The sequence below is a fragment of the Drosophila montana genome, unplaced genomic scaffold, assembly GCF_035044405.1.
Source record: "Drosophila montana isolate Dmon_TW-CO22-7 unplaced genomic scaffold, ASM3504440v1 contig_3200_1, whole genome shotgun sequence".
Lineage (NCBI taxonomy): Eukaryota > Metazoa > Arthropoda > Insecta > Diptera > Drosophilidae > Drosophila > Drosophila montana.
The window spans coordinates 4,060,691-4,077,011 of NW_026998080.1; the positions used below are offsets into that span (position 1 = coordinate 4,060,691).

Genomic DNA, 16,321 nt, shown 5'->3' on the forward strand with positions numbered 1-16,321 from the left:
ACAGACACACATACTCATTGTACTTAGTAGACAGATAGATGGTGGATGGATGTCTAGACACATTTTTTTTTTCAGTCGCTAGGCCTATTTCGCGCTTGGACCGGTTTAAAATCTTTAACACTTATAGGAATGCGACTCGTAGAACCCACAATTATTGTCGCAAAGTCATCTGCAAAACATATTTATTCACATTCAGACAGTCTTAAAGCCACAGATGTGAACTCCTCGAGAGGTCGATCGATATGTAATATATAATATATTCAAATGGATATTTGTCCTGTTTAAAGCTGTTATTGCACTGTGAGTACATCCATTAATATATATGGTACTCCATTGCATTTGTTGTGAAATAATACAAAAGTGCAGCGAAATAGAATCAAAATACTCGACGACAACGACTCTGCATATCATTTGTCCCAGATCTAGCTCAGTCTGACAAGCTGAACAAAATTAAGATCAGACTCTAAGAGCATACTCCACACAATAAGATAGGTAGCTTTATGATGTTTTTTTTTCGAAATGGTTGCCAACTGTTTTTTTTTTAATTTCATTTCTTATTTAGCAGGAGTGAAATAATTTAAAAAAAAAAACAAAACAAGCAAAGCTCAGACACCTGTCATAGTACATAATATGTATATGTTTATGTATAATGCATATGAATTAGAAATAAGTAGTCAAAACCCGATCGGTGAGCACATTTGCATTTAACAGTTATTTACCTAAACACTTCACTTTCAATAACCTGACCCAAAAAATTTAGAACAAGGGGTATATCAAATGCAAATATATATATATATAGGAACAGCTTATTATTATTTAATTATCGGGAAAGTATATGAAAAATTGCATGCAAAAACTTGAGGGATTTTACCAATCGAAGTAACATGCTAAAGCTACTCAATTATATTGCCGGGTACAGAGTATCGCGTAGTCGACCCCACTCAAGCAATGAATTAATGTGCAATTTGCATGCCTTTCAATGGAATGCTGATCAATTCAATCGTTATACTTATTAGAGCCCAATTTTTGACAGAAAATAATAAAATATTTGCGTGCATGTGTGTGTGTGTGTGTGCACGTACTGCTGAAGTATGTATGCATGTATGTATGTATGGGAGATCTCTATTTGCAAATATTTCAATTTTGTTGCATGTTATGTACATATGTATGTGTATATGTATGTGTGCAGGTAGGTAGGTAGGTGGGTATGTGCGCCAACATAGTATAAGAAATGATATCTAAATTAGATTGCTTTTCAAGGTTATCATCCGATATGTATCTGTATCTGTATGTGTGTGTATCTGTGTGTGTGTTTGCATATTTTCTTGTATCTGTCTGTCTGTCTGTTTTCTTATACACATTTCAATATTTTCAATGCGCTTTCGAGTTTTTGATTATACACAAGCTGCCTTAATTAAAAATTACTTGTATTGCATGTTTATACACACACACACACACACACACACTTCCATTTGTATGTGGTTGATATATATGAAATGTCGGGCACACCCGTCAACTTTTATGTTAGGCAATTTGCCAAAAATATGCACAAGCTGACCTTTCGAATCTGTCGAGTTTCCGAAAAATAAGAATCCGAGAACGTTGTTTTCAATAGGAACCAATAATTTTTAGTAGTTGGGAATAAAATAGTTAATATATATATTTCCTAGGTTACTAACTTTCTAAGCCACGGCAAAAAATCTTCATCGGTTCGGTTCGCGGTTCAAACCAATGCCTCACCTTAAGTTTATGTTCTCAAGTTTGTTTGCCTTAAATTTGAACCGTGTTTCATACATTTTGGGTTCTAGCCTTGGTTCGGCAAGTTAACAAATCGTTAATAACTTATAAGATTTCTTTTATCGTTCATTTTTCTTGGTTTTTTTGTTTAATTGTTGACACTCCCAAATGGGGTTCGAATACTTTATTTATTCAATTATTCTGTAAAAGCTTATCTGAAAGGTGATTCACTCTAAACACGTGCAGTATTAAATAAAAATAATAAATTTAAAATTCAAATTCTACAAATATATGTATATATTATTGTGCAATTAAATTTTAAGCTGACCTGCTCGAGGACAATGTTTATTATAATAATCGCAAAACAACAAGGTAAGCATAATCAAAAAAAGGTGAGAACGTATTTTTATAGATTTTTCAGGAAACTCCCGATTCTTTCATTTTAAGACTTTGCTGTAACCCATTGAGAATGAAAGGCAACAAAGTCAGCAAACCTGAAGAAAACTTGTAAATTATTCAAAGAAAATATAATTTTCGTGCTGAACCATTTTTTTAAAAGAGCGTGGTTCGACTCTGGCTTAGGCTCGGCAGCTCTACATAGATCTTATCCGTTTGAGGTTCGGATTGTTGTAAATATAAAGTTGAAATTTCTTGCTCGAGCCGGTTCAGTCGTAAACCGGTTTGCAGCCTCTGTCCTAGGTACACATTTATATACAAACGGAAGTGGAAACACAGACTTTGTTATTCTCCCACAATTAGTTGCTAATGTGTTAAACTTCTTTTGAATTGGTTTTACTACGCAATTGTCACAGTCCCAGACATGAGTTCGTTTAAATTATAATTTTTTGTGGCCCCCTTTTTTCGTTTCATGTGAATATTTTGTGAGACAGCCGCAACAATTTGTAATGCAATTGTCTGTGCACCGGATCCGCCCATGTACTAGCTATTGCTATAACTCAGTTACACTAACACAATTTATAATTCCTTAAATGTAATTCGAGACAACAAATTTTACCTTTGCACCAAACTCACGCCCGTGGAAAATTAAATTATACCAGTACCATCTTGTTCTACACTTCTATTCAAAAAAATTGTTTAAAGTTTTCCGCCCATATTAGTCTTGTGGTGAGAATCTTTAAGCGGAAAACGGAAAGCGAAATTTTCGTTTATTATGTTTTTATGTAGGGATTTCAAAATAAGTTTGAAGACAATCGAACTTGAAGCTTTGCCCAATAAAACGTTGAATCGCAATTTCCCCAAGGAAATGATTAGATTTTCCAAGAAGTGTGAAAGACGTCTCAAATGAATTTTCGTGTAAGATCGTTGGAACAAAATTTGAACGCTAAACCAAATGTTTGACCCCATTTATATCATGACGGAATGGGTTTTCCGAAAAGAGTGAATTCGAAAGATGAGTTTGCCGCCGATCCGATGGTAAACAGACCTGTTTCATTCAGACGATTTTCACGATTTTCTTTGCTTGCGGTCTTATCCCAACTACAGTATTTTCATTAATTTCAGCTTTTTATATACATGCTATATATTCAAATGTATTTGATAAAAATATACTAATTCTAGGCTCTCTGAAACTCTTTGATTAATCCGAAATAGAAACAATTGTGTATGAGTGTATAAAATGATACACTTTGCATTCATTTATCTTATGGGGCTGACGGGTTGCTAAATACTGAGAATTGTCTATAAAAAAAAGTACATATAGCCAAACACATGTTTAAAGGCGCTCGACCGACCGAATTGACCAACAGCAAACTTTCAAAATCGAAAAACCAAACGATCAACTATCTCTTGGTATTTTGTTTGTAATGTCGTTATTGAAAGGGTATTTGCCTTTCATAGGTTTTTGGCTGTTTTGGCACAATAGCAAACCACATTCTCCGACTCGCACCAACTTCCTGGTCACGGTCTTGTCTACGGGTATCGTAGGCGTGGACCACGGCTCGAAGTTTGGCGGCTCTTGTGAAATCTTGTGTCTTTCTGTGCTGCATAGCTCATGTATTTCGAAAAGCCTTGAAACATTTAGCATTTAGTGTAAGCTTTGTTAATAAGCTGATTTCCGTTATTATAGAAAAGTAGCTACAATTTTTGGACAAAAATTAACCAATTGCAAATGTGCACAAGTCTTATGTATTTATTTATTTCTGCTCGAATCAAAATCAGCAAATCTTTTTTAAAATCTATAATACTCTATAATCAATCAATGAAATTATTAAAGAATTCTTGCAATCCAGTTAGTTTTAATTTAAATGCAAGAAAATGTTCCACTTTTTTCCTATCACCAAGAGAACTTAGTTAATATTGGTTACAAAATTGGGATCTTCTTCGGGATTTTCTAAAATAATATAAATAATTTTAGTTTTTCTATGACACATGTGATTTCTACTGGTTATAGAAATAAAAAGTTTATTTATAATTTGAAAAGATTTCTATAAGGCTTGTAAAGTTATATTGTATTATTGTTTTCTATGATTGAAAAAAAAACTTTTGTTTTTTAATTTAAATTCCAACTATAAAAAATATTAAAACTACAATTTTTTTACGAGGTGACGCAAATGTTAACTTTCTAAAAAAATGATCTACATATATACATATATTGGAAAGTTCATCCTTTTTGGAGTTGTTAAAGTCTAAGTCAGTCTTTAGTATATTTGCTAAGATTAAAATATATCTGACTTATCATATTTATGCAAGTGAAAGTTGAGTTCCAAAACTAAAATGGTAACTTATGAGTCCATAGATTATTGCAAAAGCGTTAGATGATATAAAAACCTTTAACGCTTTTAGCATTTAGGCCAAGCTGGCATGGGAATTTCCAGCATACTAACAAGAAAGTCAAATAAAATGCGTTGTGGTTCTTTTCTCTTTTCTCCTCAGGAACTTATGCGAAAGAGTTGTGTTTCTTGGTTCGAAGTGAATTGCATTGTTCCAAGTGGAAAATATCAATATCGACTATGAAAGCAAGAGATTTCAATTATGGAGTTCGGGGTACACACAGATTCCAATTAGCTTCCTAGACCCGATCTTATTAGACACCCCATTTAGCATGCAGGTTTTCGTGTGTTTCAATGAAACACAAATAAACAAATTATTAATCTATTAATCTAATCTAAAATGGTTAACCAGAAAATTGTAAAATTTAAGCATTTAAATATTCACTCGATTAGAAAATTTCCTTAGAAAAGTTTTTAGATTTCCGTCGAGGATTTGCTCCCTTCTAAAATACATTGTCGAGAGCTTAGCTTTTATTGTGTTTCCTGTCTGACAACAGCTTTTTCGGACATGGAAATATTAAGCTGCATTTTATACTTTAGTTTATAAGTAGTTATTGAGAATGAGAATCAAACAAATATATCCTAAAAAGGTCTTACATTCCTGGATCTCACTTTCGTAAATGAGTGCAATTTAATAAATAAGTTAGTCACAGAGAGTAAACGTTAAAAGAGCATTCGAACCACTGTGCGTACAACTGCGGCTGGAATTGGCCACACTGTGGCTACAACTGTGACTTGGTACTCGACTCAGGTTGGGTTTGCTCTGGCTGACTCGTAGTATGGTTGAATCTGAGTCTAAATCTGAATGGATAGCTCGGCGGCTTGCGGTCGACTTTATTTGCAACAAAGTTTTGGTTAACACAAACATCATTTGGTTGCCGCTGTCGCTTTTTGCCCCAACAAGTTTTCTGTTCCATTTTGCTTACATACTTACAAGTATAAGTATTCAGGTATTCAGTTATGTGTGTGTGTGTGTGTGTGTGTGTGTGTGAGTAACTTCAACTACTCGCATTTGTGTGTATGTATGGGTCTATGTACAACTTTGGCTGCACGTTAACTAGTTTGTGTCGTGTTTTGCGGGCTATTTTGATTTGCCCGCTGCTGCATTATATTTGACCCAAATTATTTATGTAGTCAAGAATTAAGTGCAGTTTCACAGTTGCAGCTGTCACCTAAGTGGACATTCTTTCTATGGCCGGTTAGGTACAGGTTATCGACTTAAATAGGGTATAATAAAGATATATTACAAGGTACAGGTTATCAACTTTAATAGGGTATACTAGGGTATACGGCTTTTCTAATTACTCATAAGGTCGCGATCGCTTTGTGAGCCAATCAAATGGACAGATAAGTTAAATAAGTGCAACTTTAACCTAGCATACAAAATAAGTAAAATGTAATAGAAGGTTTTACTGGAAACTTTCTATTCCTGTTAATTTTAATTATAGCTTACTAAATTTACTTATTGTCTTAAGACAGAGTGTAAAATATATAATGATAAATATCCTCAGCGCCATCTTATAAGACGATAATAATAATTTGACAAATGTTTAACGTTTTAAAGAAAACTGCAGGACCCATAAAAATTGTGCTCCATATTTGCCTTCGATAAGTCAAAAACTTTTCGATATTTTGAAATCTGCCGTAAATAATCTTTAACAACACACGCCATTTTTTTTTAATTTCTTATTGAAATAATGTTGTTCATAATAATAAATATTCAATATTTAGATCAACAACAAACACATATCTCCATAAAATAAACAAATATTACAGAGAAGGATGGTAAAGTTATGTCCCTCCATTTTCATATCGGAATATTATTTGTATAGCAAAAAGTCAGCCAGGTTAAGTTAAATTTTACTAATATATTATGTTATAAAACTTTTTTGCCCTATTCGCATTTCAGTGCCGGTTGAAGTTGGGGTTAAGTAAAGTAAAGAAATATATTTTGGAAAATATAAAAAGGCAGAATATTAGTGAAGGAATAAAACTTGGTTATGTACATGTAAGCATTTACACAAATGCGGTAGTTTGTGTCCAGTATATTTATTGTCATTGGACATGATGTGATATCTGTACGAGGATTACGGATAAATTATGGACAGTTGAATAGATCTCGTTGACGTTCTTAGAGAAAAGGCGTTAGAAGTGCGAAACAAATTATATACGAATGCTAGCAGATCGAATGCCTGGATTGGGCAACATTACGGATGTTTTAAATAGAGCTTGGATTCGTCAGATCTATTTATGTGTAGGCTCAGTTGAGAGAACAAGAAGCGGGTACAAAATGAAAAGAAAAGTGTTCCATGAAATTTTGCGGCTATGTTAAATCCTCCGATATTATAATTGCTTATTCAATTTTATATCATAAAGAAGATATATTTTAAGAACAAGATGATGATGAACAAGACACTTTCGGATTTTCTACTATAGTTTATAAAGATTATTAAGATTAACAACTTTTTACTGGTGTACTGAAATGACAAATTCGAATTTTAAATTCCCCTATCAAATATATTTTTGCTACGTTCCGTCTAATCCAAAATGAAAATCCTTTCATCCTTACACCTTATTTGATATATATAGGTTTAAAGAGAAACTTATGCCAAATTGTAAAAAAAATTTCATTTTAAATAAATTCGAAAATAATTGAGCCATAGTTAAGTTGAAACTAATAATACTCGAGCATGTGCAAAGGGAGATGCTGATGCAGATGCAGATGCAGATGCAGAGGCAATGATTGCGGCAGAAACTGACGCCCTTCCAGTTGGCTCGCTGTTGGCGTCGTCAAATGGGCCAAATGGAAACAAATTGTCATAAACGGTAGCAGTTTATCATTGCTCGGACAGGTCTCAAGGTTGTTGCGGTTTTTGCTGCGGCAGCTGTTTCGCAATTTGCGTTGGGTTTGCTCGACGCAATTTATTAGCCAGATTTGAAGCACAAGGGTATTGCTTCACTAGCAGCATGGGCAGCGGCAGGGGCAGGGGCAGGGGCAGCGGTAGAGGCAGCGGTAGAGGCAGCGGCAGCGACAAAGTCAGAGATTGCGATTGATTTTTGCAAGAAATTCGCAAATGGTTTGCAATGCTAATTAAATTGCCAAATATATGTTTGTATAAATGTGATCTGCACACAGATACACACTTGCACAAAATGTCCATATGTGTGGAGACATTTCGCATTATAAATATAAGCAGAGACTGTGCTTGAAAACCGAAAAGGAATTGATAAATTCGCGCGATTTTGACCCAGTTATGTCACCTCACGCAAAAATTGGCCAAAAAGTTAGCAACAATTTGTAGATCTCGATAAGTGAAATATGATTCGCAACGACATTTTGTTTTCTAATAAATTTTAACTTTTTGGCAAAATGCAAATATTCATATTATGCATCTAATGTGTTTTCACTTTTATTTGCCCAACATCTTGGCCTGACTGAATTATTGTTATGCATTTGCCGCAATATGCAGATATTTGGAGCGTAAGCCCAAATGGACACACATAAACAACAGATAAGAGAGGAGTATTTCGTGTCGGAAACTTGGATGTGTGTGGAATCTAATGGCCGGATTGCACGCGTGCCGGGTCGTCAGGGTCGAGAAACCCGTTTGCCCATCCTTCGTGCTTAGAGTCACACTTGAGCTGATTTAAAAATGAGTTGAAAGCCTTAAATCATTTATTCTCGGCAATGACAGCATCAAGTCAATAGAATTAGTTATGAGTATTTATTTTAGTATGCATAGATCTGCATACATACATATTGGCACATACATATGTATTGCACATATATGTATGTATGTATATGTGTGCGCATATGCATTGTGTCGCAATCGCTGCCAAAAACCCAAAACCCAAAACCCAAAAACCGAACGTGACATTTGCTAGCTAGCTCTGTGAAAAGTAAAAAGTGTATCTCAGTCTCAGCGCCCAGATACAGATTGAGTTTGCAACGGGTTCAACGGGTTTGCTTTTGGAATTTGAATTTGGCATGTATACCTACGTACATACATATGTACATCTAATATGCACACATGTATGTCCGTGTACAAACATGTGCATAAACAAATGAACGTATGTTCATAAACAAATACATTTAATTCCAAATTGACTCTTTATATAAAGATAATATGCCTTGCAACTGGCAAATAAGACAATCATCTTCTTCAGCAAAAGGATATGATATCACGTATACGCGATGGGTGCCACACATGAAGAGGAATGTATTATATTATAGGTAATAATATGTATGGTTTTATGATTGATGTGCCTGCTTTAACATTCACAAGTATTTACATACATTTTTCTTCATAGCTATGAAAAGGCTTCCCACCTTTTGGCCCATTACTTTTGCACCTTGCGCCGCTTCCTACTTTATTTACTTGCCATACATGGCGGATGCTTACATACATGTATGTATGTGATATGTAGGCAAAAATATATAGACATACAGTGGCAAGCGTGTCGCCATACAGGAAATTAGAGTAAATTGCCGCCGCGATTTTAGTTCGATTTTTACTTTATAATAATTACACCCATATTGCGTTCAGATCTGGTTGGGTCTTTGTTCGCGCTGCCATCAAAGCCAATTTTGACAAACGTGCTCGCTCAGTCGCCGTCGTATTTGAAGTCGATTGCAGTTGGATTTTGGGTGTGGCAGCTGCAACAACAACAACACCAAATGTTACCCATAGAGCCCAGTTATTCATACATACATACATACATACATAGGTATGTACATTCATTCAACCGCATATACATATACATGCATATGTACCTAGGTATACACCTTGTGTATGCCTTTATTGTGCTATAAAATGGTTCAGTTTTCAATTTTAGTATTTTTCAATCAACGAAGCATCGTAAAACGGATTGTGCATAGAAATATAAAATACACCCATGTTGCATCGTACTTGTTCATGCACATATACATTATTAGATATCAATGTACGTGAAAGTTTCACAAATGTCTGTAGCATATTTGCCAATTTACTTGGTATATTTACGTAATTTTCAATTTTCAAGTTAAGAAAAAACTAAACGAAAATGTTAAAAACTTTTAAAATCATACCTGATCTGTGGGTAGTCATTTATTTGCATATCAATCAACGGACGCCAAATTGGGTCAAATCGAGTCCATATAGACAAGTTTTCAGCTAAACTTGGATAACTGGATAACTCAATTAGTCTTAATTACTACCAAAATCCGGCTAAGTGCTGCTCGCCATTCACCGTCCGGCATTTTCACGCAACAAAACTGTTATCTTTAAGTATGTTACAAGTATGTTACATTACATAATCGAGAATGTTAAGCTTAATGCGAGTCAATATAATACTAAAAGTCGTGGACAAGTCCTCAGAAGGATATTTACTTTGCCGAAGATCGCACAATAAGCAATATTAATATTAATAGTGTTATAATCAATAATTTACGATAGTTATAAAAGGTTTTAATTTTTAGAAGGGCTCGGCTTTTTGTGGTTAGTCCGAAAGAAAAGTAAGCTGGTAAAAAGACTTATGCCACACAAAAAAAAAGTTGCTGGTGCTATTGAATTGGTTGTAGTTTCTAAAAGAGATTAGCGATTATATAATCGGTCGGAGGAAGCCCGAGTGGGTTTTTTATGGGAAAGGCAGATTGCGTCTACCAACAAAACACACACTATATGAATGGAAATATATGTATGCATGTTTATGTAATATCTTAAATATGAACGAGCAAACTTGGTTGAGTTTAAAATTATGCATAGTGTACCTTGCCAATACCAAGTGGTATCCAGTTAATGGCTCAATAATTGACTATAGGCGGGTCTATTAGAAGTGCCCCCTTGCTAAACCAATAGAGTTCCCTTAAAATTACAAATATCGACAATATTGTATATGCAATATGTAATATTATAATAGTCCTCGAATTGCGTATGTGTTTAAGAAAGTATAACTCTGTAAATTGTTATTGATCACATTTAGTTATACGAAGAATATTAAATCGACCCAAAAAAAAAGCCACTATTTCGAGCATATTAGTAATTGGTCTAATACAAGGCTTTACTGCCATAAATTATCTTTTTATATACAATAATTCCTTAGAAGTTTTAGTTTTCTTCCCAAGACATGTCGCTCAGATATAGAGATCTTGATTAAAATAAATAAAATTCAGTTGTTAGACTATTCCATTTAATGGAGGTTTCGTCTTCTAACATTACTGTCCTTCAAAGTCGAGACTTCCGTTAATCATGCTTCTTCTTCTCTGACTTGTTAGGATTCGTGTCAAAAACAAGCTTTGAGTTCACATATGTCCATTTCCCTCGAATGCTTTGTACATTCGACTGCTTGCAGACGATGGAAATATATATGTATATATACCAACATTAAAATGTACGTGTATGTGTATGTTTACGTGTAGGTAAGTAGTAGTTTAGTAGTTGTGTATATTATAGTAGTTTGAACCCGCTGTTGACTGGCAAAAGCACGGCCACTGACAGTTGCATTTGTTTGAATGTACAATAAAGCCATTTCTTTCTCGCTCCCTCTCCCGCTACCTCTCTCTGTCTCTATCTCGCTCTCTTTGAGACGAATGTCAAGTTTGTATATCGGGCTACATATATACATTCCTACATACATCTATTCCATATACACTTAAATGTATACGGATGTATATTGTATTAATAGAGTAGCTCGATAATCTTAAGCTGTGACAACTCGGATTCGTTTAGCGAACAACCAATCTAACAAAAGACAATTTAATCTCATGTTGCTTTTATACAAAAACAACTGGTAATATATCTACTTGAATAAATAATATCCACTTCAAATTGTATGCACACATGCATGGTTAGTATAAAGATACTAAAATTATATGTATCTAAAGATATATAGTATACATATATGCATATAAATTTGAAAAATCCATCTTTCATTTATATATATTATATAATGAAAGATGCGTTTTTCGAAAACCTAACTTTGAATTAATCGTACATTTTCTACATTAATAATATAATTAAATTCAATTAATGTAGTTTGAAAATTCACGAACTTTGTAGCTGCTATAGAATGATGGATAATAATAAAATAAAAGTACCTAAGCTATAGAGCTATATTACTTTTACTTTTTTCTTTTTGTTGTAATTACTGTTTTTCTTCTTCTTGTATTTCTTACTCGCGCTGATTTCGCTCACTTTTCTTTCGTTTTGCCTCCGTTTCAGTGAACTTTGCCACTAAAAAGATTTTAATTTCGAGTGTTTTCGATGTCATTCGAAAGATAAATGGAAAGTGACGGCTTAATAAATATAAATATGTATATATAACAATATGTGCAATAAAATTCGCGTTATTGTCACTTTTCGAGTGCGTGTGTTTCTGTTGTGCCTCTAATAACTAGTTATGCTCGATGGATAGCTAACACAGATACATATATATATACATATAGCATATGTATGCAAGTGCATGCATACACAGACAGACGAATACATACATACATATGTATGTATATATGTACAGATGTGCATATGTACGTACATCCGTTTGGATATTAAATATACGCCACGTTTGTTTTCCTCCAGCGCAAAAATGAAAGTGCTCCTCGGACCATGCACAAGGCCATTCCGCCATGTTAATTAATTTTTAGTTAAAATTAATGTTTGTGCTCTCGCTCGCTCTCATAACAACAAACGTTAATTCAATTACGGATATATTGAAAATGCGAAGCATACAAATTCATTAATTTATAGGAGTATCTAATCGAGCAAATAAATCGATTAACAGCCACAACTTTGTACACATAGTTCTCTTTCTAATTAGGTGGCTTTGTATTTAGTTTTTTTTCTACTTATAAAAATAAACATATTAATTAGGCCTTACCTTTAATACGTTGCTTTTGTTGTGGAGCGCCGATCCGTACGGCCTGGACAAGTGGTAAATCCGAAAGTAATGTAATAACAGCTACAAGTCCAAGCAGGTGTTTTAATCCCTTTTGCGACATGGTCCACTTAGCCAACATTTTAAGCTATTTATGTTTCAATTGCTGAATGAACTAATGTACGAACAAAATATTGTATTATTTTTACACAGCGCACTTGGGAAACACTGCAGTCGCCTTTGTACAATTTTCGGAATATTTTGGACTAGTTTTCGGCCAACAGGATACTCTGTATTATAGGTTGCTTGTGTTATGCCCCAAGGGCTCGACTATTTGACCACTAAACGGTCAGCTAATCTAGATGATCACTTAACGCAATCGCACAAATACAAGACGAATTCCAAATGCTGTACTGCGTTTCGAAGCACGCGCACCGCGTCTAAGCACCAAACTGAAGCACTAGGCGGACCCGTATGACTATATAAAATCTTTCGAGCGCACAGACAAGTCGCTGCAAGCAGTTGCGGTCGAGCTTGCGACCAGGCGGAGAATGGCCAAGTGAATCACGCGATGGCTTAAAGAGCGCAAGAAGTGGCTGCAACGAATGCCCGTAACAACAAAAAGAGTTCGTCGAAGCTCCAAGTGAGCTGCTCAAGCTCAAACATAACGGGCTTAAGCTCAACTTCAAGCTCAAGCTCAAGCTCTGAAAAGCTCTGAAAAGACAAGAGCGCCAGCACAGAAGCGCGCCAGAGAGCAAAGCGTTCGTATGTAATAATTATAATATGTACGTATGTATGTATTTATGTATGTATGTACTTATGTATGTATGTATATTATCAGGAATATGTTAAGTCTTAAATATTCGTCTTCAACATTCGTCTATATACGGTGCTATTTTATTGCATAAAACAAAACTTTAATGGTTTGTTTTTAATTCGGAAATTAATTACGCATACGCAAAATTTGAATGTTCATTTTATAAGCTGCTGCTGCTATCGCTGCGAATGTTATGCCTGCAAATGCAGTACATGGGATGTCCATATCTCAATACACTCACATCTAAACTTGGCTTTTCGAATATCGTATACGGTATGCCAAGACAAGTGTGACCCGTTGAACGTAACAGAAAGTTGCTTTTGCTATGTTTTCATTCATAACTGTTAAAAGCTATTGCTGTCTTTTCTGCTACTCGCATGAGAATGTATCTATGTATGTCTGTATGTATGTATCTACATAAATTCATATGAATCCCTTTTCATAGACATAAATAGCAACAATAATATTGAAAAAACAATTAACTAAGTGTTGAACAAAATATTTGAACTGTTCGATTTTAACAGATAATGTTTCAACAAATTTTACTGATCTCACTATTACGTAACCAACTGGGCAAGGCACAATCATAATATACACATCTATCTATCTACATTTGTAGATACCCGCAGATAGGATCGAGTGCCGTTGTGGCTCTTAGCATTTTCATCTCGGCCACTTAATCGGTAGTTCACCCCGACGTGGTATCCGTCAAATGTGAAATGTGGTCTTTAAATTGCATTTGCTTGGTAAGCAGGTAATTTCCAGGTGTTGTACGCACCTGTATGTGTTGTGGCTAATACGACGACTGGCCAAGGTGGGACAAGGGCGATGTCGGGCTAAGTCTGGATGGCGAGACTTATTGTTAAGCATTATATTTTTAATTGTGCTCAAGTATACACATTATTGTTTAGAAATTCAGATGACCCATCGCAAACAGCTGCTCCGCCGAATGCACTTTCCCGCAAGTGAGCCCTTTCGCACCCAGCCGTCCTTGCATACACATCCGGACTTGCACCTAACCGGCCTGCACTTCCTTCGGACGAGGTTGTCCACGCAGATCTTTGGACATGCCGGGACGCAGGATACCTGCACGTCGTTGTGTAAGCATACTATTCACAAATACATGTATATAAGTTCACAGTGCCTATTATCAGTCAGCGCACTTACCATCAAGGAACATATGCAGATGGGCAGCCGCAACTCCGCAAAGCAGCAAGAGAGTACCAACTCGCCAAATGAACCGATTGCTTGCTGCGAGTCCCATTATCGAATGACTCCGTGCTTTGCCAGTAGGTTTCCCTATTTACGTGAGTAAATTAAGTTACAGCTGTTTTGGAAATACTCTTAAAACAACATGTAAAACAATCGTACTTAAGAAACACATTTCCAGCAGATTCAGATGACATTTGGCGTTTTGTTGAGTTAAAGTAATCTAACTTATAATATATATTGAAAGCTTGAACACATTAAAAATGGAAAATGAAATATATACATATGGTTATTGGCTTGGTTTGTGCACGATCTACGAGACTATACAAAAGATATATACACCCTAGGCAGGCCGTGAAAATTTCAATCCACCCGTGCTATCTTGATCTCTACGTCTAAAGTTATATTTTACATATTTATTTGAAAGAAGTAGAATTTTTCTAAAATAACTGAAGCACTCGAGATTCATTCAGCGGTTTTGAAAATAAGTTTGAAGCTAATCGCACAAAAATAAGAACTGCCCAAAGAGTCTAAGGATCGCATTTTCCACCAAAGAGGCTTGGGTTCTCCGAAAAAACACGTCTCAAATGAGTTTATATAAAGATCCTTGGAAATGAATTACCCACCAAATCTTTGACCTCCGTTTTCACCAAAAAAGGATGGATTTTACGAAATGTGTGAAACATTATCAAATGAATTTGAACCGAAAACCTTAAAAATTAGTTTGAGACTGATCGGATTTATCCCCACTTGCGGGTGGCTTTTCTCAATACGCCGTCCTATGAAGATATTCATCACAAAGGGTAGCTCCAGTAAAATCTTCATGTTCCTGGTTCTCATTGTTTGCCAATCAATCAGTCAATCAGTCAGTCAGTTAGTCGGCCAAGACATGATTTCGAGTCTCTTGCTTTTAAAGTTTCAGACTTTAAAATGGATTTGGCTAGATCGAATCAGCTCGTCATCCTGATAAACTTACATAAATATATTATTTAAGCATATCCCAGAGATTATATAAGGAATATAAATGAATTTGTGTGTTATTGGATGTTTTGCCCCGCCTAACTATTATATATAGATTTCTTTTATTCCCGTTTTAAATACAGAACAAAGCAATTCGATTGCCAACATCCGTTTTTGTATGCATATAAAACTTATATATACACAAATATATAGGTATACACAGGTGAAAAACCTGCCCACAATTAAAATACCTTCACTCTCGTTTTCATTGTGGTTGGCAAATAAAAGATTTGTATCTGCGTTAGGCAGAAACTGGAATAATTTGAGAGAATTTGTTGCTTTATTTTGCGGCCAAACACCTTAAGCCCAAAGGTGGAATGAGAAAAACAAAAGACTCTTGAGCTTTATTAGCTTTGTTCATGTGATGGCTTGCGAAAAAAAAATGAACTCTAGAAATGAATCACGATTTTGTGCTCAATGCTATTTGGTTTACCTCAGCCCGGTTTCCCTCCTGTTACTGCAGGCACAATTGATGGTCGAATTGCTAAAGAAAAACTAACTGACTAATTTAGTTACATTAACTTAGTCAGATTTGCATGCAATTATGAATTTGAGCTCAATACCAACCCAATGTTGAAATGGCTATGGGAAAATGCGACAAATGCTCACAGTTATCAAGAGTCCCAATTTAAGCTCCGATCTACACATAACAAAAATAACACAGTCCTTCATTCTATTAATTAATTAATATTCATATTACTAACATTATTATTAATATTAATATAAATTAATTAACAAAGCTAGTATAAGCTTGAGTTCGTTTTGCAAGATTGAGGATACAAAACGAACTAGTTTAGCTCGCTAATCAAACAGTCAAGCAAGAGTGTGCCCTACTATGAGATACCCTCTTTTTCCCCTTTATATAAACAGTCAATTTTAAACACAAGAGTGTGCCCGA

At 35.0% G+C, this 16,321-nt stretch overlaps 1 protein-coding gene across 2 annotated transcripts in view; it reads right to left on the reverse strand.

The window, feature by feature from the left end:
• The window catches only part of stw (straw), a 33,887-nt gene extending 20,985 nt beyond the window's left edge, over positions 1–12,902 (reverse strand). Inside the window, exon 1 of one of the 2 annotated variants that reach the window (XM_064688013.1) lies at positions 12,381–12,902. In XM_064688013.1, coding sequence (XP_064544083.1) covers positions 12,381–12,519 — 139 coding nt within the window. In that variant the 5' untranslated portion in view covers positions 12,520–12,902. The remainder of the gene's footprint in view (positions 1–12,380) is intronic. The other variant, XM_064688012.1, reaches the window with a different exon arrangement.
• Positions 12,903–16,321: the final 3,419 nt, after the last annotated feature.